The 26,568-nt window shown below is 41.4% G+C and overlaps 2 protein-coding genes across 3 annotated transcripts; both read right to left on the reverse strand.

Moving 5' to 3' along the window:
• Positions 1 to 469: 469 nt before the first annotated feature.
• On the reverse strand, positions 470 to 16,937 carry LOC117504962 (protein mono-ADP-ribosyltransferase PARP14-like). Of its 2 annotated transcripts, none has more exons than XM_034164455.1 (15): positions 16,716 to 16,937; positions 13,917 to 14,071; positions 11,609 to 13,765; positions 11,287 to 11,523; positions 10,948 to 11,172; positions 10,742 to 10,808; positions 8,780 to 8,926; positions 8,391 to 8,450; positions 7,576 to 7,752; positions 7,355 to 7,493; positions 7,172 to 7,227; positions 5,459 to 6,187; positions 5,174 to 5,313; positions 3,211 to 3,388; positions 470 to 2,242 (listed from the first exon to the last, which is right to left on the reverse strand). In XM_034164455.1, exons 1-15 carry the CDS (start codon positions 16,888 to 16,890, stop codon positions 1,962 to 1,964), a joined length of 4,923 nt encoding a protein of 1,640 aa, XP_034020346.1. In that variant the 5' UTR covers positions 16,891 to 16,937; the 3' UTR covers positions 470 to 1,961. The 2 variants fall into 2 exon arrangements, with proteins under 2 accessions (XP_034020346.1, XP_034020345.1); XM_034164454.1 differs by having other exon boundaries at positions 11,609 to 13,768.
• A 3,156-nt stretch (positions 16,938 to 20,093) lies between these two features.
• Positions 20,094 to 26,289, reverse strand: LOC117505016 (C-type mannose receptor 2-like). Its single transcript, XM_034164538.1, has 7 exons — positions 26,245 to 26,289; positions 25,218 to 25,252; positions 24,639 to 24,806; positions 24,196 to 24,402; positions 23,427 to 23,789; positions 22,612 to 22,954; positions 20,094 to 20,231 (listed from the first exon to the last, which is right to left on the reverse strand). Coding segments are annotated over exons 2-7 (1,110 nt in total). The 5' UTR covers positions 25,246 to 25,252; positions 26,245 to 26,289; the 3' UTR covers positions 20,094 to 20,230.
• Between the last annotated feature and the right edge of the window lie 279 nt (positions 26,290 to 26,568).

Below are 26,568 nucleotides of genomic sequence, written 5' to 3' on the forward strand. Positions count from 1 at the left end.
GTCTCGTGGCCTACATAGGACTTGAGCACAAATCCTTCCTTACCTCTGGCTGGTTGTTCTCTCAGATTCAACGTCTCCAACTGGTGTAAGACATAAACAAGTAGCTATTCTTAGCCACTGGGTCAGAAAGATTAAATTTCCAAAGACTCTTGGCAAACACAAGGAGAGGCAATACAGATTTGAGTTTTTGAGCAAATCCCCCCCCCCCCCCCCCCCCCCACACACACACATTTCAAGTGTGGTTCGGAGTTGTGTTGTAATAATCAAATTATTTTCTCAAGAATTAAATGAGTATATGACAAAGTACACTAATACATTATTGTCAGAAAATTGTATGTTGCTGCCTCACGAGATCAACTCGACTATAAAATTTTCACAAAAAGAAATAATTTGTAGTTAAAGAAAGATAAGAACCACAGCACAGTATTTCGATGAGACTTATTTTATTGTGTATTGATTTATTTAAACCTTTTAAGATAATATGCATCATCATGTATTCAGTAATAAACATTTCACCAAGAAGATCAATTACAAAGATTAACTCCTTGAAGTGCAACAGTACTCAACATTCATGTAATAATTAATTTTATATAACACTAGAATAGATTGGCATTTGATTGGTGGATTGTACGTCACATGGCGTTGATTCCTTGACCTACTGTACAGAAAAATATTATGACTGACATTTTTCATGCAGTTTGGTTCCATTTACCATTCATTTTGGTGCCAGATGTTTTGAAAAACGCATTTTTGGAAAAATGCGTCCATGCTACATGGAAGTTAAATCCAATACACTGTAAACCAATTAGAAGATCCGATCACAATTTTTCGCTGCATTAAGGAAGGCGACGTGTGCTTCCACACACAGCGTGTTGGGTTTTCTCTGCCATGCTGTTTTCATCCTCCTGTTCCAGGAAGAAACACTAATTTTAAATAAAATATCAAATAACAAAACTATTCAGGTGTCATACACAGGGTTGGGGAGTAACTAGCTACATGTAATAGGAGTTACCGAATTAAATGACAAAATAAACATAACTGTAATCAATTATGGTAACTGTGAAAAAAAAAAACCCAGAGTGAAGTCTTCAAGCTGAAGGATAATAAAACATGTGGTTGAACCTCTAACATTTGCAAGCAAAAAAATGTATCCCTCGTTTGATATTGTTTTTCAGTTTGTTTTTTTTTTCCCTGCATGGTGCTTTACTAGATTGTATGATATCAACCTGTCAATAAATTAAACAGTTTGATGAATTCTCAGCCAGTATTTTACTCAAAGTGCTGGAGATGATCAATACATCTCCACCACACAGTCAACTTGGCTTCAACCGTGAAAACAAAATACTGGTGCCTCAAAGAGTTTTTGACTGTGTAAAACACGAAAAATTAATCATAAAATTGTGTCCAATTGCGTCTCTTTAAATCTTTTTCTACTCCGCTGTGTATTGCTCATCTGTGGCGTCGTTCCAGTGTTTGTGCACCCACATGCTCTGCTGCAATGAGAAATTTGCTAGACATTCATGCAGATTATTCAAATCTGCAAATGCCATTGTTTTGACTTTTTTTTTTAACTTTTTAAATATTGGTACAATTTAACATATTTTATTTGTTGTGTTTCTAAGCTTAAACTGAAAATATGTGCCACTGCTCTGATGAAGTCATTAAAATAGTTGCATTCCATCTTTAACAGAATAACTAGTAACCTAAATATTCTTTTTGTGCACTCATAAACATCCATTATTTGTATGTTTGTCTCAACACCTGTTCAGATGCTGCAGTTTTGCATTTCATTTTGTTTTAATAGAGAATTGATCTGCATGGCTAAAAAGCTTAAAAACATATTTAAAAAACCCTCCAAATCAGACCCCGAACACCTCAAACATACTTTTGAAGAAAATTAAGTGAACAGGTACGTGAAGCGTAAAGTCAGCCTGATTTCACAGGTACTGCACTGGTTTGCCTCATTTGAAAGTGATGAGGTATTCTGGGTAAGCCTGGTTATCGTGGAAGATGACGAACATGGTGGGCTTCTGCTGGTTGTCCACCAGACTGTCATAGCAGTCAGTGGGGTCAGCTGCACGAGGAGGAGGGGCTACCATGGACTTCACACCAACTGTGTAACGGCCGGTCAGGACACGCGCCACGAGCACCCGCTTCAGGCCCGACGTATCAGGCGGTGAGAAACAACGGGCCGAATACTCAGCGTTGACGGCGAAGTAAACTCCCTTTCCATGGTTGGCTGCTGTTGGGAGAATTGTAGCAGACAAAGAGACAAGTCATTCTGCAGCCAAATTGTGTAGCAATGCTGCACCCCCTACAGGTCGAACACACACACTGCAATCAGAGTTGACGATAATGATCTTAATGTGACTTTAAAATTGTCCTTTTAGTTCCATCCTTAATATGTGAGAGTTTTTACTGGCCTCTCTTTTCTAACAAGTTTGTTTATGAGGCCATAAAGCTTTACATCTTGACCTTTATCCTCTACTGTACTCGTGCGTTGGTGTTCTGCTTGTACATATGCCGAAAAAGTGGCTGGGCGGATGAACCGTCGGTACTACATTCAACGAACACACTTCATGTCCTGATGAGGTGGATAAACCCTGCGTGACCTTGGTGGGATGAAAGCAGATCTAACACGCTCCTATCTTATAGAGTTACTGCACTTAAAGCTAATGGGCTAACCTCCTTGTTCAGGTGTTTTATTAAACCTCATTTTTGGGGACCAGGCAATGGTTTTAATGATGGTTTGCTTGGGTCTGGGTATTACTTCCTCAGTAATCACAGATTAGCTAAACTGGAAGTCATCAGCCTACTGATAGCTGCTAAAATGCTAATCTCGCTAACATACCAAATTCAACAACACCAAAACTTTCACTTGATGGAAATAATGGGATTGCAGACTTCTTAGACGATACACTCGGACAATTCACTGTACATCAAGTCATATTATTATTATTACACATATATTTGTAATAAAATACTCAGAAAGGACAGATACATCCTCCGCAACAACTAGCAGCCACTGCTAGCGGAGCTCTGGTCGTGGAGCTATGAGTATGACAAAAAGACCAGCACAAACTGATGACGTCATACACAAGCAGGGTGGGCGGGTAATCAACGGGATGTCTTTTAATGTGCAAATACAGTCATTTCTTGAAGCACATCTTGAATGCACCACAACTTTTAAAAGACAACAGAGGATGTTACCGTGCATGCCTGCGTGGGCTCTGTCAAATCTGTCCTTTTCAATCAAGATGGCCGCCCCCTCTGATGTGCCGTGGTAGAGAAGCTTCTCTCGCAGCTCTGCCGCGCCGTTCTTGGCAAGAATGTGCTGGCGACGCACACTGTAACCGTGCCACGCAAAGCTATTCTGCACACGTTCAATCTGAAATGAGAAAACAGCCATAGATTAAAGGCTTTCACTGGGCTGCGACATTCTGGGAACAACACCATCCCCTCGCCTCAGCCGAGGGATGGCGCTTGCGTGTAGCTTGATTTTTGCACAGACCAAAAAAAATTTGTGCCATAAACTTCCTGGTGCCTTGTATTCCTCACCACGTAGTCTCTGCGACTCAGAATGTGCGCAACATGTGGGACAACTTGTGAAGGTTTGACACACACGTTTCCTTTTATAGTGCAGCAGCTAAGAGAATATTTAGAGCAAAATCGTGCAAATGGTGATACAAGCATCAAATCTGACAGAAATACTCCTCAGACAATACTCTTTTGAAAAAAACGACTAGCCACATGAATTTCCAATAGGCGGCCAGGTAGGGGTCAAGTGAAGAATTACACAGGGGTCAAAAATAAAAATGCGCCAATCAAATTGAAAACTATGCAACATTATGTGTTTGATCATAATGATTCCAAAAGGTACAGTTTGGACTATCTATGACTGAATGTTTAGGAGTTATGGGGTAAAAACAGCAAAAAATGGTGACAAAGGTCAGTTTCAGTTTGTACAGGGGTCAAAAGCTAAAGTTGCGCCAATTTTGGGAAAAAGTCTGCAAATTATTAGTTGAGTCAACAGGGTTATGAAAAGGAATAGTTTGGCCCATGTATTGTGCTTAGTTATGTTACAGGGTAACATATGTCATACATCATAGAATCCAATGGACGTCGACCTTGTTTGACCTTTACTTTGGAGACCAAACGTTCACCACAGTCAAAACTATTCCATTTATTAATCTTATTAGCTCAACCAATAATTTCCATCATGGTCAACGAGCTGAATGCACAAGCTCCACGAACCAGATTCATTGTGTTTACCTCTATTTATTTATTTATTTTTCTGAGGATAGAAGTGGAAATTAAGTTTAATGCTCCTGGACAGTGCACACCCCATGGGCACACGCGTGAGCGGGCTGGACGCATCCTGTCCGGCCACGGAGGAGCCGTGCCATCTAATGGAACTAAGTTTTATCCATGGCCCACCTGTGCATGCATATCAGGTGCTGCATGTGTTCTGTCCAGCAACAGAGATGCCACTGTGGACTTAAGTCTAATGCTACCAGGCCTACTGCGTCCCTCATGCAGACAGGGGCAGTGGTCTTCACCTGTGTGGAGAATGTGGATGAGGTGATCCAGATTTCTTGTCTTGATTTTCATTGTCTGTGAGGACGTCAATGTAACTTGAGAGACGCAGCTCTTGGACATCATTCTGTCAGTCCATGAGTGGTTGTTCACACTTTTCTTCTTGTTTTTTAATTATTATTTATAGTGCTTTTTCTACCTAAAGTTGGGGGAATTTTCACAGCCTCTTTGACGTAATAACAATGTAATAGTCCACATCCGTCCTGAGCACTGTGTGCCCAAACGGGTCACCATTTCAGCCAAGCCAGTGGTGCTGAACATCCGTGAGAATACCGTGCAACATTCATGCACAAATTGGACCATGTCAGTGGCTCCCGCGCGATATGTGTGCAGAATGCTCAGGAATTGTGGGCGTATTTTCACCACCACTCTTCACGGTATTCAGCGGACAGTCAGCCGACATGCGCGCATGTGTCGGGAGGATCAATTCAGTGACATTTCACATGAGAAAGTTATCACCTTCTCACCCGTTTTTGCACGATTTATTTTCTCTCTGCCTCCTCTCCGCCAGTCGCAGCACACTAGCCAAAGTCATGTTTGCAAGTAAAACGTGCTCTCGTTTAGAAGTGTGACTCACTTTGTGGATGGTGTAATTCTTGGCCGTTTTCAGGAAACCTTGTGCCACTTCCTGGTATTCCCTGAAGTCTGGATTCAGTTGGATCTTTCTGAAGTGCTCGTCTTCATTCATAAGTTCCCAGTGTGAGGGCAACTCCATGTCTAATAACAGGAGGCGTACACCTTTTTTAGCTAGTGGCATACGTATGGTTAAACGTAGAAGCAGACATGTTTGAAAAAATTCACAACTTAACATATTTAATGCTGATGTAGAAAGCAGAGTGTGTGTTGTGAAACTGTGCCATACTGTCAATCTCAGTTCTTTTCACTCTGTACGTTTGGCCTGTTTGACGATCTGTAGCTTCTTTTGTCGTCAGGTTAACCATCAGCTGTGCGCCGTCTCCTGGTGCCGCCACATCAGTGAACACCTTCTTCATACTGTAAGCATCTTCCAGGATGCAGTTGTCATGCTGACTCAGATCCTGCCAGACTCCGTCCCTATCCTGAACTGACCACTGGACTGTCAAAGCCAACAAGACTTCTTGTTGATCCTGGATGTCCTGGTGAAGGGCTTCCTGGAGAGCTTTGTGAATCAGCTCTACCACACTCAAAACATCCTCTCTTAGGCCTTTCAGGATGTAAATCTCACCCCTTGACCCTGACCGATCTCTAGCCTCAGCTCTCGCTGGATTTCCAGTGCTGCTGCTATCAGTAGAAGCTAGGTTAGATGCAGAATTAATGCGTTGTCCTCTCTTTAGCTGAATTCCCAAGATTCTGATTTTTGTCTGCACCTCTTCTAGTTCCATGGAGCCAAGTCTGGAGAAATCCTTAACATCCACCTCCCTCTCTACCAGGCACACCTGCAGACTCTTCTCCAAGTCGCTCTTGATGTACCTGACAGCATCTGGACTCAGAGTAATCACCCTGATCACAGCTGGCAGCGACGTCCAGGAGGTGAATTTTACATCCTGTGATGTTGAAGATGTGGATGATCTTGAAAATCTATGCTGTTTAAACTTCTTGAGCTTTCCTGGCACTTTTGTGAACAGAGAAAGGAGAAAGGTCAACAGTGAGACAACAAATACCAACGTGGCAACTGATGTTACAAACTGCAGCACATGTTAAGATACCAAAAAGTAATTCAGACATTGAGCGTCTCACCTGTTTTGTGACCATTTGTGTCAATTTCTCAATATGTAATTCATATATTGTTGGGAATTTATTTTTGCATCACATTTGAAATCTGTCAATCAGGGAAGCATTGTTCCAAATACAAGTTAAAAAAAAAAAAAAAAGACTTTATGAAAACAATTTTTTTAAATAAAGAAAATGTTTTTAAATGGTTTTTGTTTTGTATTTTAAAGGCCGTCTTTTTCTGCTTGCCATCTTGTAACATTACACTCTGTCACATCATCTTTCTTGGCTGCCTGAGAGTTGTTTGATGACTCGATGACAGTGATTAAAAACCTGCCACAATCACCACTAAAATTTACACTGATCTATAGAAAGTTGGAGGGGTGAGTCCATTCAGTCCCGTGAAACACTCATTTCACAGGTATTTGGTGCCATCAACTGTTGCAGATGTATTGACATGTAAAAGCCTACACTATTAATATGAGATGACCCACTTTTTTTTAGATGCTTTTCCAAGGAAAAACAACAATAATGTAATCTTATATTCAGAACAATATGGCATTAGCAGGCCACAACTGAAAAAAAACCCACTGGACCTGTGGCTAAACAAACTATTTGGTAAATTCTTAAAGTGGTGGTGGACAGCCCAAAAGCAAAAACAAAGTGCTTTATTGATGAAGACAGTGTGACAGCAGATGTACAAATAAAGAACACCCTGCAGGAAGTAGGTGTATCTATGATAAATCTATGATAAGATTTTCAAGCTTTGAAGGTTCACAGCTTGTTCATCATTTGTCAAATATATTCTTGAAGGTTTGGCACTACAACGGAAGTTGATCAACCGCACTGAACACAAATCTTTCATAGATTATCAGTAAAAACAAACCTGTCCAGGTGATGCCAGAGGGGTCGACTTGCCCTAAACGGTTCTCCAGCTCAGACCTTCAGAAACACAAAACAAGTAAACTCTTAACACCCAGCAGCCTGCCTGGTCAAAGACCACGACTCAAACGACAAAAATTGTCTACTTCTACTCTGTATTCCTGTGTGGATCAGAGTCCTTTCTGACCTGAAAGCACAGAAGACCTGTTCTTGGAAAATGATGATGCGGATGAGTGAGAAGACATTTGGTGTCAAGTCCAGAATAGCTGCTGCCAAGCCGTCCAGCATGGCTTTACAGGCCTTATCCGAGTCCATGCCACCTGCACCTGAAAATACATGAGTGATGTTATTCCCACTGGTGCTTTGACTGACTGATCATGTGCACATTCGCTCATACACAGTACAAACCGGTATTGATGGCTGGGAAGGCAGCTGATTGATAGCCTTTGGTCTCACAGTACTTCAAGATCTTTTTGCAATGTTTGCGGAAGACCTGAGCATCACATTTAAAACCAGCATGAATGATTTCTCGACAGTGAAGCTGCCCCGGTCCTGTGATGTACATCCAGCCTGGTGGAATTCCCACTGACAAGCAAGAAAAAAATAAAATAAAAAAAGAGAACTATCAAACAGCACGTAAAACTGCAAATACTCTTCGGTGGAAAGTGTGTGCAGAGGTCATAGGTCATCATGGGGAAAGCTTTTTAAGATGTACTGGAAATTGAGCTGGACTGCTTGTCAGCCTGAGTGGTTGCCATCCTGGACCTAGTGTGGTTCCATGTTGTAGCAGGTGTGACACCGGTGCGTGTTCCCCAACCTGACCTGATATGCAATACCTATGGAACCAAGAGGCGTGGAAAGAAAACCAGTTTCGGAAAAATGAAAAATGGGATCAAAGTAAAATTTCAAACCTGCATATTCTTGCAAAACTGCTGCGTGTCAGTCTTCAAATACTTGCATAGTAAAAGGCGTTTGAATTCATACGACAAAGAGCACGTCAACAAATTAGTGGCACAAGTTTTGAAAATTAAAGCTGCTTTATGAAAAAAAAGCCTCAAAAGGCAAAGGAATAACCAGTTTTTCATTCTTCTACATTTGATAGACGCAGCACATTCTGGTTTAATTCGCTGGTTAATGGTAGGAAAACTGCAGCCGCACTACCCACTGGGAGAATGTCGTCTTATGAGTACACATTTTAAATCTGAGTCCATGAGGGGACTCACCTTGGCTTAGCTCTGCCTGGACGTTGGGCCCCGCGGCAGTCAGGATGGCTTTGGACACACCTGCAGAGAAATTTGAGAATACACCATTCAAGCTCTGCTCCGTACGTATTCTAGAACACTTTCAAAAGGAGAAAAACTTACAGCTGATTTCTGAGATTAATATAAATAATTAGCATGCATGCTACATTACGACCCACAATGTATAATGGATGCTTTGTAAAATGTTTGTTAGCAGTGTAATAACATACGCTAACTGTATTTATTGGTCTCAAACAGCAAAATGTTGAGTATGCTGCTGTAACAAGTATACGGATAGTGACATGAATGAAAGATGTTGCATTATTATATATTTAAACTGCTAAATGTGAGGATGTAGGACAGAGTCATACCAGACTGATTGGTAGAAAAGTCAGTGGTGTTGACAATGACATCAGTCTTCTCATTGATGATGTCACCAGAGACCATCTCAAGCTTGACTCCGCCCAGCATTGCGATGACCTCAGTTTGAGTTGAGGAGACATAGCGGTAAAAGGAAGCTAGATTTATGGAAATAAAAAAAGACAAGTTAAATCTTCGAATTTGTTATGATTTCATGCATTTGATGTTCCATGATTTTGTAAAGTGAATGAGTTGTTTATATATACGAGGTCTGTGAGAAAAGTAACGGACCTTTTTATTTTTTTCAAAAACTATATGGATTTGAATCACGTGTGATTACATCAGCCAAGCTTGAACCTTCGTGAGCATGCGTGCGTTTTTTCATGCCTGTCGGTTGCGTCATTCTCCTGTGGGCAGGCTTTGAGTGAGCACTGCTCCACCCCTCTCGTTGTTGTTTCATTGCGATGAAATGGCGGAATGATTTGGACTTTTTTTCCATCAGAATTTTTTCAGAAACTGTTAGAGACAGGCAGCTGGAAACCATTCGAAAAATTTTGATGGCTTTCGGTGAAAATGTTACGGGCTTGGCAGAGATTAAGGAGTGTTACTATCGCTTTAAGGACAGCCCACAATGGCGCACGGCGCACCGTGCTCCCACGAGAGGCAGAAACCACCAGATCATTTCTAAACGGATGGCTCTGTGGATCCGGGACCGTCGTGTGCAATTTCTCTGGTTATCACAAGAGCTGGACATCAGCCATTTTCCGTCAGATTTCACTTTTAACAAGAGATTTTGTCATGGAAAGCCGCACGGAGGCTTCGCGCGTCAAGACGGCAAGCGAGACAAAGAACGGCTCCATTTCTGAGTGCCAGAGGACAAGTTGGGACATGCCTATCTCGGCTTTCAGTGCTTACCAGTTGACTGAGTATAAGACAAATTGTGTAACAGCTGGGCATGTCCCAACTTGTCCTGTAAGGCTTCCAACGGAGGAGTTTCTCTGTGGCGCCGCGCCATGAGCGGCTGCATGCCGATTTGCGAATCCGTCCGCACGTCTTTCATTACAAAATCTCCTTTAACAGTGGAATGTCCGGATAAACTGCTGATCCCGACCTCTTCTGAAACTTCTCTGTTCTCTCATGATGTCCTGGGTCAACAGAGGCTTAAATTTGGAAGTTTTCAGCTCGAAACAGGCAGACGACGGCGCCTCGGAGCGCGGCGTGCCCTCCGGCTCCATGGGGAGTCCTTAAAGCGACAGTAACACTCCATAATCTCTCATCAGCCGTTAAAATTTTCACCGAAAACCATGTGAATTTCTCGAATGGTGTCCACTTCGATGTGCCTCAAGTTTCTGAAAATTTTTTTGATGAAGCACAGTGCCAGTCGCTCAGCAACTTCTCAGACAAAGGAATTCCGACAGGAGGGGTGGAGCAGTGCTCACTCAAACCCTGCCCACAGGCGAATGATGCAACCGACAGGCGTGAAAAAACTCACACATGCGCACGAGGTTTCAAGGTTGGCTGATGTAATCGCACGTGATTCAAATCCATATAGTTTTTAAAAAAAATAAAAATGTCGGTTTCTTTTCTAATAGACCTCGTATAGTTTTTGAAAAAAATAAAAAGGTACAATACTTTATGGACAGACCTCGTATATATATATATATATATATATATATATATATATATATATATATATATATATATATATATATATATATATATATATATATATATATATATATATATATATATATATCAATCAATCAATATGGATGTAGCGAGATTACACACACACACACACACAGATAGTTTCCAGATGCACTGTATATAGAGATATAGAGATACTAGTTTGGTGATTTCCTGCCTCCGGGTGACCAAAATTAGACTAATTCATGATGAAGGACAGTAAAACTAATATGGGAAGAAAACAATCTGTCCCCAGACTGAAGCAATGAGGAGGTATTGACACCAACCTTGATGTGTGTTGGAATCATTTGTAAATCCTCTGAGGTGCACAGTTTCCTGGGCGGACTGAAAGGCCTGTAGAGACGAGGCTAAAAGTTTCAGTTTTACTGGTGAAATGTGAAACTGATAACAAAATGTGACCCAACTGCTGTTTGTCGTTTTGCTGTGTATGTATATGTATATATGTATAACAGCACTACAGCATTTTAATTACCTTGGTAGAATCTTTGTCGCTGGGGTGAATGACGATACGGACCAGGAATCGTGTTCTTCTTGTTCGCTTTTGTTCAAATGCCTGGATTTCCTGGAGTAAGGTCCTGGCTACCACATTGTGGGGAAAACGCAGGACGGTACCAATCCCAATTACAGGAAGTGCAACAGATTCAAACCTTTTGTTCTCACAAGAATCCAGAATCCTGGAGATACCCTGTCTGAGAACCTGGAGAAATGTTTTGAGACTCGTTTTACAATAGGAGGCTGCCACATGGTTTACCCAGTTAGCATAGTTTAAAGAAAAACTAAGCACACACTGAGCCTAGTTACAGTGCCTCACCTGGATTGCACGTCCTTGTGGATTCTTATCCCAAGGAAGAAGGGTGAGGAAGAAAATAGCTCTAGACGGAGCAGCCAGCAAGCCCTCGATGAGGACTGCTTCACCAGGCAGAGTCGGCCATCGTGCTTCCTTATGAAACTCTGTAATCATCGGAGATCCAACCACATCAGACAAAACGTTTCCAACGCGGGAAGACAGAGGATCATGACCATGCATCGGCGACACCAGGGCGTCCACCTGGTGAAGATTAGGGTTACTTTTTCACGGAATCTGCTTTGTGATAACTAGAAAACAGCTCTAAGGGCTTTGAAAGCTTTCTCACCTGTTGAGTTTCAATGGTTCCCTGAACAACTGCTACTTGGACATTGTCGCCAGCAGTTCCAGAAGTAGTTTCTTCCACTGTGTTTGGGGCAGCAGCTCCCCCCAAGAATCCAAGACCACCTGTTGGGCTGTCTGTTGTACTCACTCCTTGAAGAATCCTGTCACATGCTTCTTGCATGGACCTCACGACCTCTGCTTTGTTATCAATCAGGATGACTGTGTTCAAACTTAGTCCTCCCTGACTTCCAAACTGCTTAATCGCAGTTACAATGGCATCACTGCACACTCTTACAGGCACCCCAAAAACCCCGGAGCTGATACAAGGCATGGCTATCGACTTGAACTCCATGTCATCTGCTAATTTAAGAGCTGATCGGACAACTCTTTCTAGCAAAACCGTCTCTCTGCCACCTACTTTTCCTTTCCTAGGCCCAACAGCATGCAACAGTTTCTTGCAGTTTAGGTTCCCACCTGTGGTCACAACCACATCACCTGTAGGAATCTTCCCAATCTGCTTGACTAGAGCACTGCATTCCTTCTGTACTTCAGGACCACCTGCATGACTCAGTGCGGACGCCACACCTCCGCAGTTATCTAGATCCTCATTGGCAGCATTCACCAGTGCATCAGCATGCTGTGTGGTGATGTCACCTAGACACACCAGCACTTGGAGACCTCCTTGAAGGTGATAGCTAGCAACTGCTTTCCCTTGGTTACCTGATTCAGCTCCCAATGCAAACTTGTTTGTGGCTGATTGATGCTGGTCCTGAAATTGTATGAGAGACTTGTGAGAAGCGCCAACATTTAGTAGAGCTTCTCTACCGCATTGACTTTGGAAGTACCCTACAGCTCCAGGTAAATCAATCGTGACTGTGTCTCGAAAAATGGAACGTAAGAGTAGATCCAGCGTACTTATGACCTGAGTCACTCTGTTGGAGGGACCTTCCAGGCTCACCATAGCATGAGAAGATGATGGCAAAGGATGGAAAGTAACCCCTTTATAGTCAAATCCGTGCAGCTGCAGAAATTCTGGCAAGTCTTGTACCAACTCTGGGAAAGGGAGAGTGACTGTACTTTCTATAACTGACTGGTCCAATATAAACTCTTTTACTGCTTCATGTAGCTCATCGACTGCTTTAGTGTGGCCAAATATACACACGCGGTCACCTGATGCAATCACAAACTTAACCATGGAACTCCCTTGGTTCATCAATTTTGCTTTGGACTCCAGCTTCTGTGTAAGATCAGAGATCAACGCAAAACAGTTTGAAACATCCACTTTGACTTCTTTGAACTTTTCCCGCAGTGCCCTTTCAGTTTCATCCAGTTTCTTAGAGGACAGGGAGAAGATACGTAGTTCTGTGTTCTCCAACTCTATTTCCACCTTGCCATCAACCCCGAGAAAGGCACATAGTACCCCAGAAGCTCTATATGCATTCATCAGGAAAGACAGAAGACGTAGGCTGAAGTCAGAAAGAGTCCTCTCTAATAGCAGTTTCTCCTTCTTCGATATCAGTTGCCCAGCTTTAAAAACTTCCTCTACAGAACCTTCCAGAATTACCTGACCCACATCTCCTTGCTTAACCTTCAATTCAGGAAAATCCTGCCCAAGACTGTGTTTGATGTCCCCCCAGAGTAGGCGGAGCTTTGCCTCTCCAAGCCTACAGGTTCTGGTTTGCTTCTTGTTAACGCTGGACCCTTGACCTTTAACATGAGACTTTTCCAAGTCCTTCAACTTGGCATTGACCTGAGACTCTTCCCCAACCACAACAGCCATCCCAACCTGACTGTACACCTTCAACTCATCTGTGAGCTGACCCAAGCTGGAGGACTGAAGCAGAGCTTTGATTTTGAGCGGGTCTACTTCAAAGTGGCAGATGTAGCGTTGTTTTAGTCGCTGAAAAAGTTGGTCTACCTCAGCTTTCCACTGCCTGGCTCCACAGCCACCTGGAGTCTTGGCTGGGTTTGATGCCCTGATTACAACCCGACCCTCGTCTGGGTGAAGTTGTGCAGAACAAGACACAGCAGCGAGTTCCAGGTCCAGTTCTTTCTTAGCCCTCGGACACTCTTTTAGGTATTTGAGGAGGTAGGTATCAAGTTGCAGTTCATAATCTTCACCACAGGGTGGCAGGCTCGAACAAACAACCTGCTGCTGGCTCTGCTGTTGGAAAGAGAAAATATTTTATTCTCAAAGACAGGACAATGTTTTTTGATTGATGATAATTAACTGTCTTAACACTGCTTAAAAACATTTTTCCCAGTGTGCAAAAGTTACTTATGGATGAGACAGTTTTTGCAGACTCTCAAACCTGTGACGACCCTTTAAAGTCCAGTGAGGAGCTGACCGGGTGGGTTGGAGATGAAGCGGACGACGGAGGTTCCAGGCTTCCCCGGACAGTGAACACCAAAGAGCTGCTGCCCAACATCAGCTCATGCTCAGATTTCTGCAGGACTCTTTGCTGAGCTAACAGAGGAAAGAGGAAGCATGTTTTTGTGATGAGAAACGAGCTGCTGGACAGGGGCGCCGCTATGGATTTTGGGAGCCATGAAAATAAATCTTACTGCCCCCCCCATATTATTTTCTCAGTATTATAATTGTATTAGGGGCCTCTGTCAATCATGGGCCCCAAGAATCCTTCTCCTTATTCTCCTCTTTTCAACATATTATTCAACTTCTTCACTGACTAAGTCTGATAAAGCTGTATTTTTCATCCCAGCATTTTCCACATCTGTCTCAGTTGATGAATAAGGAGACTTCAGCAATAAGCAAAAAAAAAAAAAACTGTCACCATTTAAGTCCAATTTGTGATACACGCAATATAATTCATGCTAAACACATTCCCAAACAAAATGTTTGTAGTTTGAAGAAAACGTCCATCTGGACTAAGTCCTGTTAAGTTTGTGCACCACAGTGACCTTCTGACTTTCACAGTAAAAGTCTTAACCATTGATGCAGCTGCCACAGCTTTGCTATTGTAACGCTTCTGTTGCTTAAAAAAAACTAACAAAAAAGCAAAAACCCTAAGGGAATGTGAGACTATATTCACAATATAAAGCTGGATCTGTTGTGTGGGCCGCTGAAGAGGAGGTACTGCTGGCCCACCACCACCAGAGGGCGCCCTGCCTGGAGTGCGGGCTCCAGGCACCAGAGGGCGCCGCCGCCTCACGTGAGCAGCTACGGTGACAGCTGTCACCCATCACCTGAGACAGCTGACGGCAATCATCTGTGGGGTATATCAGCAGGACGGCACCTCCACCTCATTGCCGAGATATCGTTTCTACCTACGAGGTAACGTATCAAAGCTGACGGAGTGTATCCTTTTGGATTAGTGTATAGCTTGTGGATTACTGTTCCAACGAGAGGTGGAGGTAACTTCCCTGCTGTTCGGAGTCTTGGGTGCAAACGCGCCCCCATCTAACTGTCCTTTGTTCCTCGCCAGCAGTACCAGGTCCGACACGCGGAGGCAGTGGCCACCTGGGAGTTCGGGACTTGGCGGCTCCAGTATTTCCGGGGTCCTGTGGCGGAGGAAGCCGTGTGGTTCGGGTCTTACCTTGGAGAGGCGTCTCCTATCTTCGAGCCTGCCCACACGACACTTTTGTGAATTGACTGTTGTCCATTTCGTGATTGGTTGTATTCGTTGTGCACGTTCACAACAGTAAAGCCTTGTTATTTGACTTTCTCCATTGTCCGTTCATTTGCGCCCCCTGTTGTGGGTCCGTGTACTGACACTTTCCCAACAGGATCGACATGTTGGCTGACATGATCCTTTCACGAAAACACTGGCATCTACATTATTTTAGCTGATATGAAAACTTCTTTTAATGAATAAGCAATGCAGAAAAACACTTCGGCTGTTGGAATGGTGTCATTACACACTTTGTCCAACAGAGGGTGGTCTGACAACATTATTTAGAATGTTGACTCTATCACACCTACATGAGCCACAAGAGACAGAGGCAAAGCGACCAGCTGCCAGTCATTTTCATCCAGAGTGCACATTTTACAGCAACAAGCGGTTTCTGCACAGCCAGCTCAGTGGGGCCAAAACAGGCCAAAAATTGAGTTTATGCAGATGATAAACAACATAATACAGCAACTGTCAATCTGAGTGGCAGCGTGATGTACTTTGGTTGGTTGTTGGTTATTTATAGTTAATTCTAATAAAGTTCATGTTTTTAAATGATAAATGGACTGCATTTATAGAACGCTTTTCTATCTGTATCAGATGCTCAAAGTGCTGTACAAATAATCCCTCACATTCACCCCGATATGAGGCCGCTCACTACACACCGGGAGCAATAGGGGATTAAAGACCTTGCCCAAGGGCCTTTAGTGATTTTCCAGTCAGGCTGGGATTTGAACTGAGGATCTTCTGGTCTCAAGCCAATGCCTTAACCACTAGACCTTCACCAAAATCTTGGTGCTTGTAACTGGATTTGAAAGGATTCCTTTGCAAATATTCTGTTATCTGCTGCAGTAAAACACTTCATGATGCCTCATTGGCCCATCACTAGTACTGAGTGCTGTACATGCTCGTACTTTTCATGTTCATACTTTTAGGTTGGCCAACATTTCTAAAAATCCTTTTTTTTTTTTTCTTTTTTTTTGTATTGGTCTTAAGTAATATTCTAATTTTCTGAGATACTGAATTTGGGATTTTCATTAGTTGTCAGTTATATAATCATCAAAATTAAAAGAAATAAACACTTGAAATATATCAGTCTGTGTGTAATGAATAAATATAATATACAAGTTTCACTTTTTTTAATGGAATTACTGAAATAAATCAACTTTGCTTGATATTCTAATTATATGACTACCAGTGTGTGTGTGTGTGTGTGTGTGTGTGTGTCCCTCCCGAGAAAGAGACACAGACACACACACACACTCAGAAATGCACTATATAATCAGACCATCTCACACAAACTGGTGGCTCGCAGACTTTAATATAACAAAAAGATTCACACAAAAAATAACAAGTCCTGACGTGACAATTTTCTACTTTCACTTTCACTACGCAGCATAAAACACCAAATTAAACCTCATTCAATCAAAGAAACGACTAAAACCCAAAGACAAGTGATATTTTTTCCATTCTATTTCGTACCTTTTTGGTCTTTAAAAGCGATACAGTGAATATTGTCGCGGATGTTGGTCAGAGAGCCGCAGTCTCCTCCTCCAGACTTCTGGCGAATGTGAAAATAATGTTTTAATTTCTTCTTCTGCTCGGGGTCCAAAGGTGGACACTCGAAGAAAACGGGGTGCTGATAAGGTCCCTCCATCAGGAAAAGTAAAAATTAATCAAACTTTAGAGGTTGGAGGTCTGCAGCGGCAGGTTCAGATAAAAAAAAAAAAAAAAAAGTCACTGCTGCGCTCAAGGGCGCCCCTCGTGTCTCAAAAGATAACTACACCGGACTTCCTGTTAAAAAAAAGCAAACAAACAAACAAACAAACAAAAAACAGCAACAACAAAACAGGTGTTCCGCACTGCAATATTGCAGGAAATCAGTTCATAATTATTTGGAAAAGAGTTTGCAATGTTAATAAAAGTACAGAACTGAATAAATACCTTACTGATCAGGTGGAGCCATGTGTTAATATTGTCAGGGGTGGAGCTAGAAATGTGTATTTGGGGTGGTTGTAGCATAAACACAGTGGCGTCGCCAGGAGATTTTTGTTGGGGGTGGGCTGGGGTAAAAGTTGGAGGGGCTCCACAAAATGTTGTCAAAATGAACAACATATAGTAAATTGCTTCACTCAACAAAAATATAAACGCAACACTTTTGGTTTTGCTCCCATTTTGTATGAGATGGCACAGGTGTGCCTTAGACTGCCCACAATAAAAGGCCACTCTGAAAGGTGCTGTTTTATCACACAGCACAATGCCACAGATGTCGCAAGATTTGAGGGAGCGTGCAATTGGCATGCTGACAGCAGGAATGTCAACCAGAGCTGTTGCTCGTGTATTGAATGTTCATTTCTCTACCATAAGCCGTCTCCAAAGGTGTTTCAGAGAATTTGGCAGTACATCCAACCAGCCTCACAACCGCAGACCACGTGTAACCACACCAGCCCAGGACCTCCACATCCTGCATGTTCACCTCCAAGATCGTCTGAGACCAGCCACTCGGACAGCTGCTGAAACAATCGGTTTGCATAACCAAAGAATTTCTGCACAAACTGTCAGAAACCGTCTCAGGGAAGCTCATCTGCATGCTCGTCGTCCTCATCGGGGTCTCGACCTGACTCCAGTTCGTCGTTGCAACTTCGCACAGCCATTGAAGAGGAGTGGACCAACATTCCACAGGCCACAATTGACAACCTGATCAACTCTATGCAAAGGAGATGTGTTGCACTGCATGAGGCAAATGGTGGTCACACCAGATACTGACTGGTATCCCCCCCCAATAAAACAAATTCTGCACCTTTCAGAGTGGCCTTTTATTGTGGGCAGTCTAAGGCACACCTGTGCACTAATCATGGTGTCTAATCAGCATCTTGATATGGCACACCTGTGAGGTGGGATGGATTATCTCAGCAAAGGAGAAGTGCTCACTATCACAGATTTAGACTGGTTTGTGAACAATATTTGAGGGAAATGGTGATATTGTGTATGTGGAAAAAGTTTTAGATATTTGAGTTCATCTCATACAAAATGGGAGCAAAACCAAAAGTGTTGCGTTTATATTTTTGTTGAGTATAAATACCAAGGTATATGTTTTAGTCACCCGTGCGCCTCTAAAATGTGGTATCAATGCACACACACATCACTTAGAATGACTGCAAGTTCAGTAAACTTGCACATAGGTATAAATAAAGATAAGTGAAGTTTTAAGAGTGGTCGTAATAAATATTTAGGAAACCTAAATTTTTGGAGTATGGAGTTAAATTTGTCTCAATACTTGCAAATGCACAGAGGGTGATTTACAAATATCCTTTGATTTGTACACGTGCTTTGTGAACCACAAACAAATCAAATCAAATCAATTTTATTTATATAGCGCCAAATCACAACAAACAGTTGCCCCAAGGTGCTTTATATTGTAAGGCAAGGCCATACAATAATTGCGGAAAAACCCCAACTGTCAAAACGACCCCCTGTGAGCAAGCACTTGGCAACAGTGGGAAGGAAAAACTCCCTTTTAACAGGAAGAAACCTCCAGCAGAACCAGGCTCAGGGAGGGGCAGTCTTCTGCTGGGACTGGTTGGGGCTGAGGGAGAGAACCAGGAAAAAGACATGCTGTGGAGGGGAGCAGAGATCAATCACTAATGATTAAATGCAGAGTGGTGCATACAGAGCAAAAAGAGAAACACTCAGTGCATCATGGGAACCCCCCAGCAGTCTAAGTCTATAGCACCATAACTAAGGGATGGTTCAGGGTCACCTGATCCAGCCCTAACTATAAGCTTTAACAAAAAGGAAAGTTTTAAGCCTAATCTTAAAAGTAGAGAGGGTGTCTGTCTCCCTGATCTGAATTTGCAAAACTGAAAATTCTGTTTGTGAAGGGTGATTCAGCATTGGTGGATCACCGAACACGCACATTCATCACTTTGCTCAGTTACGCAATACTGAGATATTCTCAGCGTAAAACTGCAGTTGAGATCCACAAATATATCAGTCGCTATTACATTATTGGCAAAATTATTGGGGGGGGGGGGGGCTGTGAGGGGGCTTGGCTCATTATTGGGTGGGCTTAAGCCCTTCCAAGCCCCCCCTTGGCGCCGCCACTGCATAAACATGACTGAATAATGTACTTTCAAAACTCTTGTGTTGTGCCTAAGGTATTATTTCTATGTTTAAAAAGTATAAGTTCTCACTTTTGTTCATATTTTCGTTTAAAGACCATTTCTTTTTATGGAAATGGATACATTTGTGTTACAGACAGAGTCATTGGGGTCAAATGTGAGTTGGCTGAACCACAACACTGACTTAAATTTGAATGTGATGTTTTTATATGGAATATCGAGTGCTTTAAAAAAGGCAAACAGAGAGGATCACTATGATAGTTTATTGAACATGGCAACAATCCAATCACCATTCCAGCAAAATTCCCAAAAATGTAATCACACCAAAAAAATATGATTATAGAACCACCACCAGATTGTAAACAGTAGAAAATTATTTTTCTTAAACAAACAAACAAAAAAGTTACAATAGTCAATAATAGACAGTCAGGGGTTGATAGGAACACAAACATAGTGACTCTTATGTAGGTCCTGAAGCTAACTGGTGCTCATCAAAGGATGCTGCCACATAAAACACGAGTCCAGGACTCCCCCTGGACAGGACATCAGTCCATTGCAGGTTTCTTTGCCAGCTGAGGCTGGGACACATTTCCAGATATGTGGACTGAGACAATCAAACCCAAATCTACATATCGGGAGCCCAAGTCCTTATCCCACTCAGCCACCAGCTCTCCATCTGCTGAACACACGGATAGAAATAAAAAGAAATAATGCAAACAAAAACCAAATGTCTTTATCACAGCTTGTTGTCGTCTCCTGGATCCAACAACGACGAAGAGACACTCAGACGTTCCTGAATAGATTTCATTTTCCAACAGGACTTGGCACCTGCACACAGTGCCAAAGCTTGGCCGTTGACTATTGTAATCAGACGTTCCTGAATAGAGACAAGGAGACAAGTGGGAGTTTTGCAATATTACAGCTGACACGTGTGTTTTCAGGTGCTCACAATTCCAAAAATGACTTTCAACAAACACAAAGAAAAACATTCAATCAATCAATTCAATCAATTTTTTTATATAGCGCCAAATCACAACAAACAGTTGCCCCAAGGCGCTTTATATTGTAAGGCAAGGCCATACAATAATTATGTAAAACCCCAACGGTCAAAACGACCCCCTGTGAGCAAGCACTTGGCTACACTGGGAAGGAAAAACTCCCTTTTAACAGGAAGAAACCTCCAGCAGAACCAGGCTCAGGGAGGGGCAGTCTTCTGCCGGGACTGGTTGGGGCTGAGGGAGAGAACCAGGAAAAAGACATGCTGTGGAGGGGAGCAGAGATCGATCACTAATGATTAAATGCAGAGTGGTGCATACAGAGCAAAAAGAGAAAGAAACAGTGCATCATGGGAACCCCCCAGCAGTCTACGTCTATAGCAGCATAACTAAGGGATGGTTCAGGGTCACCTGATCCAGCCCTAACTATAAGCTTTAGCAAAAAGGAAAGTTTTAAGCCTAATCTTAAAAGTAGAGAGGGTGTCTGTCTCCCTGATCTGAATTGGGAGCTGGTTCCACAGGAGAGGAGCCTGAAAGCTGAAGGCTCTGCCTCCCATTCTACTCTTACAAACCCTAGGAACTACAAGTAAGCCTGCAGTCTGAGAGCGAAGCGCTCTATTGGGGTGATATGGTACTACGAGGTCCCTAAGATAAGATGGGACCTGATTATTCAAAACCTTATAAGTAAGAAGAAGAATTTTAAATTCTATTCTAGAATTAACAGGAAGCCAATGAAGAGAGGCCAATATGGGTGAGATATGCTCTCTCCTTCTAGTCCCCGTCAGTACTCTAGCTGCAGTATTTTGAATTAACTGAAGGCTTTTTAGGGAACTTTTAGGACAACCTGATAATAATGAATTACAATAGTCCAGCCTAGAGGAAATAAATGCATGAATTAGTTTTTCAGCATCACTCTGAGACAAGACCTTTCTGATTTTAGAGATATTGCGTAAATGCAAAAAAGCAGTCCTACATATTTGTTTAATATGCGCTTTGAATGACATATCCTGATCAAAAATGACTCCAAGATTTCTCACAGTATTACTAGAGGTCAGGGTAATGCCATCCAGAGTAAGGATCTGGTTAGACACCATGTTTCTAAGATTTGTGGGGCCAAGTACAATAACTTCAGTTTTAGAGGTCATCCATGTCTTTATGTCTGTAAGACAATCCTGCAGTTTAGCTAATTGGTGTGTGTCCTCTGGCTTCATGGATAGATAAAGCTGGGTATCATCTGCGTAACAATGAAAATTTAAGCAATACCGTCTAATAATACTGCCTAAGGGAAGCATGTATAAAGTGAATAAAATTGGTCCTAGCACAGAACCTTGTGGAACTCCATAATTAACTTTAGTCTTTGAAGAAGATTCCCCATTTACATCAACAAATTGTAATCTATTAGACAAATATGATTCAAACCACCGCAGCGCAGTGCCTTTAATACCTATGGCATGCTCTAATCTCTGTAATAAAATTTTATGGTCAACAGTATCAAAAGCAGCACTGAGGTCTAACAGAACAAGCACAGAGATGAGTCCACTGTCCGAGGCCATAAGAAGATCATTTGTAACCTTCACTAATGCTGTTTCTGTACTATGATGAATTCTAAAACCTGACTGAAACTTTTCAAATAGACCAGTCCTCTGCAGATGATCAGTTAGCTGTTTTACAACTACCCTTTCAAGACTTTTTGAGAGAAAAGGAAGGTTGGAGATTGGCCTATAATTAGCTAAGATAGCTGGGTCAAGTGATGGCTTTTTAAGTAATGGTTTAATTACTGCCACCTTAAAAGCCTGTGGTACATAGCCAACTAACAAAGATAGATTGATCATATTTAAGATCGAAGCATTAAATAATGGTAGGGCTTCCTTGAGCAGCCTGGTAGGAATGGGGTCTAATAAACATGTTGATGGTTTGGATGAAGTAACTAATGAAAATAACTCAGACAGAACAATCGGAGAGAAAGAGTCTAACCAAATACCGACATCACTGAAAGCAGCCAAAGATAACGATACGTCTTTGGGATGGTTATGAGTAATTTTTTCTCTAATAGTTAAAATTTTGTTAGCAAAGAAAGTCATGAAGTCATTACTAGTTAAAGTTAATGGAATACTCAGCTCAATAGAGCTCTGACTCTTTGTCAGCCTGGCTACAGTGCTGAAAAGAAACCTGGGGTTGTTCTTATTTTCTTCAATTAGTGATGAGTAGAAAGATGTCCTAGCTTTACGGAGGGCTTTTTTATAGAGCAACATTCCAACTTACTATTTAACACAGATGAAATTAAAGGGTGTTTGATCACATTTGGTGGTCCAGTTGTATGGGCTTTGTGTGCTCATCGCTGCAGAAACGCCACATTCATTCCTGCGTAGTTGGTACCGCTCCCAGCTGTCGTCGCAGAACGGCTCATCAGTGACCCACAACCACAAATCCACAACACAGGAGTAGTGCAGTCCCAGCCAAACGTACTCTGTGGTGGCTTCTTGCAACATGTCTTGGACCAACATCTGATCTCCAGGGGTTGTGATGGAGACCAGACCTTTGTGGTGCTTTCTGCAGTAATCCAAGGCATCAGTCCAGGTCTTATTGGCTTTGATTAGGACCAGCTCTGAAAGCAGAAGCTTTTTTTAAAACATCTGTGTGCTGAAAAACAACCGTTCAACCAATCCAAATGTGGATCATCAAGGTTATTTTTATTTACTTTTTTTTATGCTGGCAGGTCTTTTATGATTTCTATTCGCTGTCAGAGCCGTCATTCAAAGTTTGGTGAAAACTTGTCATTTTTAAAAAATAAATAAATAAATAAATTCTGTAAAAAATGGAGTAAATCTAAATTGTCTCAGTGGAGGTAACTGGGATTTTTTTTTTTTAATCTGACCTCATTTCAGATTTCTTGTTGAAGTTTTACTTTTTAATTTGTTTAATTTTTCACAATTATGGGAAAAATAAAACATGATCGTGTGCATGTTGCTGGACTGCATCAGGTTAATAGTTTCCATCATTTTTTTTTTTCTTTTTTGACTGGTTTTAACTGGTTCCAGTCAGGATGGAGTTTGATGAGTCTTTCATGATTCACTTACCAACATTGTAGCAGAAGAACGTTTTTGTTTGGTTACATTCATTGTAACCCCATTTGCTGTTTCTTGCAGTTTGATTGAATGAGGTCGTCGCACATCGTGTGACATTTAGCTGATCTGTAAAAAAGTCTGGATGCCAGTGTCTGAAAGACATGTTCCTCCCATCTGACCACTTCCAGGTGTCGCTGAACAGACCGATGAAGATTTCTTGGGAACCGACGTTGTTGGGGTTTGCCTCTTTTTTTAATTCTTCCTGATTTAACTGATTCATTCCACTGACCAGGTCTGTGTGTTTTTCTCTGCAGTAATGCTGAGCTTCAAACCAGTTCTTTTCTTCTTTAATCAGATGGAATTTTTTATTTGTCTCTGTGGAGCAAAGACACAATGTGACATCATATTCAAATAAATACATACATTTTTGCAGGTCAGTATCGTATTTTTTACACCTGGAAGAAAAACACTTTACGAGGAAGCCGTCTCTCCCTCCCTCCCTGTCTGTATCAGCGATAGGAGACGTTTATGTGTAAAATACACAAATGACGTGACTTTAAAACAACCATGAAATGAAACATAACAGTCATGGCAAAAAGAGAGAAAGTGGGGAAAGCTTCACCTCAGGGAGCTTTGGTGGCCAATGACCACTGTACAGATTCCATTAAAACAGTGTCAAAAGTGTTAAGATTTAACGGTTCTATGCCACGTACACATGCACAGTAAATGCACGGCAACATGCTGAGAATAATTTAACTAATTCAGATAAATGTATTCTTACCATCGTAGCAGATAAAGTTTCTCATTTCGCTACAAACCAGATTGTTCCATTTGCCACTTTTCCACATGGTCCCACAATTCTCCTTCCTGGGGTTATCAGGTTGATTTACATCCCAGTTCGTCTCTTTGCCGTCCACCCCTGGCAGAGACCAGCGCCATGTGAAGTTGCCGTCATTCTTTAGTCCAATCCAAGCTTCACGTGTGTTGCCTGCACGCAGGCAAAAAAACTGGAGTGTTAAACCTCAGTCAAATATTTCTGAGCTGATTTTTGTGCTCTCGTTCTGGGAAATCAGTCTTCATCCCAACAAGAAAAAACACACACTTTAACCTGTAAAGTGACAAATGTTTTACCTCTGACAGCATTGAGTTTTTTCTTCTTGACTATGTGAGCAGTGTGGAGTGAAACAAAGTAAAAAAAAAAAAAAAAAAAAGTTAATTTCACACCTGTATTTTCTGATGCAGCATTGAGGAGGCTTGTCACATCTTCCATACTCATCACTGTTGCCAGGTCAGTGTGTTTCTCTCTGCAGTGGTTCTGAGCATCTTCCCAGGTCTTCTCCTGGTTAATAAAGTAGTAGTGATACAGCTGACACGTGACCGACAAACACTGACCTGGAATCAGAGAAAACGCTGAAATGTAACACTGAGGCGCATGATTTTGTATTTGCGGTATTAACTGCTTTCACAGGATGAAATACGATAAAAATGATGCTGACATTCCAGAAAAACAGTCAAATATCAAATATCAAAGATCAAAGGGGCAGCGATGTTCACAACACTTTCAAATGGATTTCTGCCAAACTAGAAAAGTAAAGTCCCCACGCATCCCAAAAAACCAAAGTTAACTCTCAATATCACGACAAACCGTCCAAAACAAACATTTGTAGGATAAAAGTTTTAGCATATTAACATGAAGCTGACTGGACTTGTCAACACGTAAAACAACGTACTTTTGAAAAGCACACACACAAAAATAAATAAACAAAAATAAAATTTAGTCATGTAGGGACAACAAGAACTTACCCAAAACAAGGAGCACAAACCACAGCATCACTGCACTGTGAAAAGAAACTCACTTCAACATTCAGTGAACTAAGTACAATTATTAAACCAGCCTGTCTGTATATACATATGCATTTATTATAATCTGCAAATACCAAGTCCCAAATACAATATTTGTATTTTTTCCATATTACACTTTAATGCAAACACATGACATTCATTCCACTGTATAGCTTTGTCACTTTAACAGCTCTGCCATGCATTAAGAAAACTCCCACAATTCATTCTGCTTCTTAATGTTTGTGTTCACTATGTATTAAAAAAAGCACACAGATTTTTTTTTTTTAATGTCTCAGTTCCATTAAGTGTAGAATTGTAATAGTAAAACTGCAACTCTCAGAGTAATACTCACTGAATAATGTCTTAATTGTTAAAAAAAAATTCATTGTGGTTGTTGTTGTTGTTGTTATATGTATATGTAGGGAAAAAAAATGCTTTGAAATGTCTTCAAATGGTGGATATTTATTAGATCCTGTTCATGTATCCATCCCCTGACCGGTCTTAAAAAAAAAAAAAAACCTGGCTGTAAAAGTGATTATTTAATCCTTATATTTACAATAAATTGCCCTGCTTTCAACTTTTTTGGAATGTATTTTAGTCCTGAAATGCAGGAATATATATTAATAAATGAAATAAAGTTGGAATGAACATGAAATATCTTTCATTCATACCATCTTCAATGAAACAGAAGTCAAAATAAATGTAAAGATCACTGCATTTTTTTTAAAAAATTTTTTTATTGTTAGTAGTATTTTCCATAGCATCCCACTTTTCTGATTTTTGGTTGTGCAATCAGCATAACTTTACCAAGTACAAGCGTTAGTGCTGAAAATCTCTCTGACAGACGTGACAACAACCTACAAATTGTAATATAAAATTAGTTTTATTTCTACAAAAGTCAACAGAAACACTAAAAAAGAGAAAAAATGTCCTTCATCAAACAATTTTGAAAAGTTAATGTTAATCCAGAGTACAGTAAAATTCTTACATGTTGTAATTTTTCTTCTCACCTTCACTTTGTGTCCTTCCTCTCAGTGTGTGACACATTAATACTTGTGCCTCTGACAGAGTCGACCGAATGTCACAGATTTGAATATTAAAAGCATGAGGGTTCAGATTTTAATCATGACCAGGAAAAGATCTGTTATCAGCTGGAATATGTCTTTTAATTTAGAAGGAACTCAAAATGTTGTGGAAAATACTCATCATCAAGGATGAATGGAAAATGCACCAAGACATTCTTGATGAAAATCTACTGCCATCTACCAGGATGATGAAGATCAAACGAGGGTGGACATTTCAGTAAGACAAT

This window comes from Thalassophryne amazonica, chromosome 23 (assembly GCF_902500255.1).
Source record: "Thalassophryne amazonica chromosome 23, fThaAma1.1, whole genome shotgun sequence".
NCBI classification, from domain to species: Eukaryota; Metazoa; Chordata; class Actinopteri; order Batrachoidiformes; family Batrachoididae; genus Thalassophryne; species Thalassophryne amazonica.

Coding starts and splice junctions, on each gene's coding strand:
- LOC117504962 (XM_034164454.1), bottom strand. CDS start 16,890: ATGGAGGGACCTTATCAGCACCCCGTTTTCTTCGAGTGTCCACCTTTG. Junction 14,072..16,715: donor CGCTTTTAAAGACCAAAAAG/GTACGAAATAGA, acceptor TTCCTCTGTTAG/CTCAGCAAAGAGTCCTGCAG. Junction 5,314..5,458: donor GAAAAGAACTGAGATTGACA/GTATGGCACAGT, acceptor TCCTGTTATTAG/ACATGGAGTTGCCCTCACAC.
- LOC117505016 (XM_034164538.1), bottom strand. CDS start 25,245: ATGCTGTGGTTTGTGCTCCTTGTTTTGG. Junction 24,403..24,638: donor TGCTGCATCAGAAAATACAG/GTGTGAAATTAA, acceptor GCCTGCGTGCAG/GCAACACACGTGAAGCTTGG. Junction 22,955..23,426: donor GTTCTTCTGCTACAATGTTG/GTAAGTGAATCA, acceptor TTCTGCTTTCAG/AGCTGGTCCTAATCAAAGCC.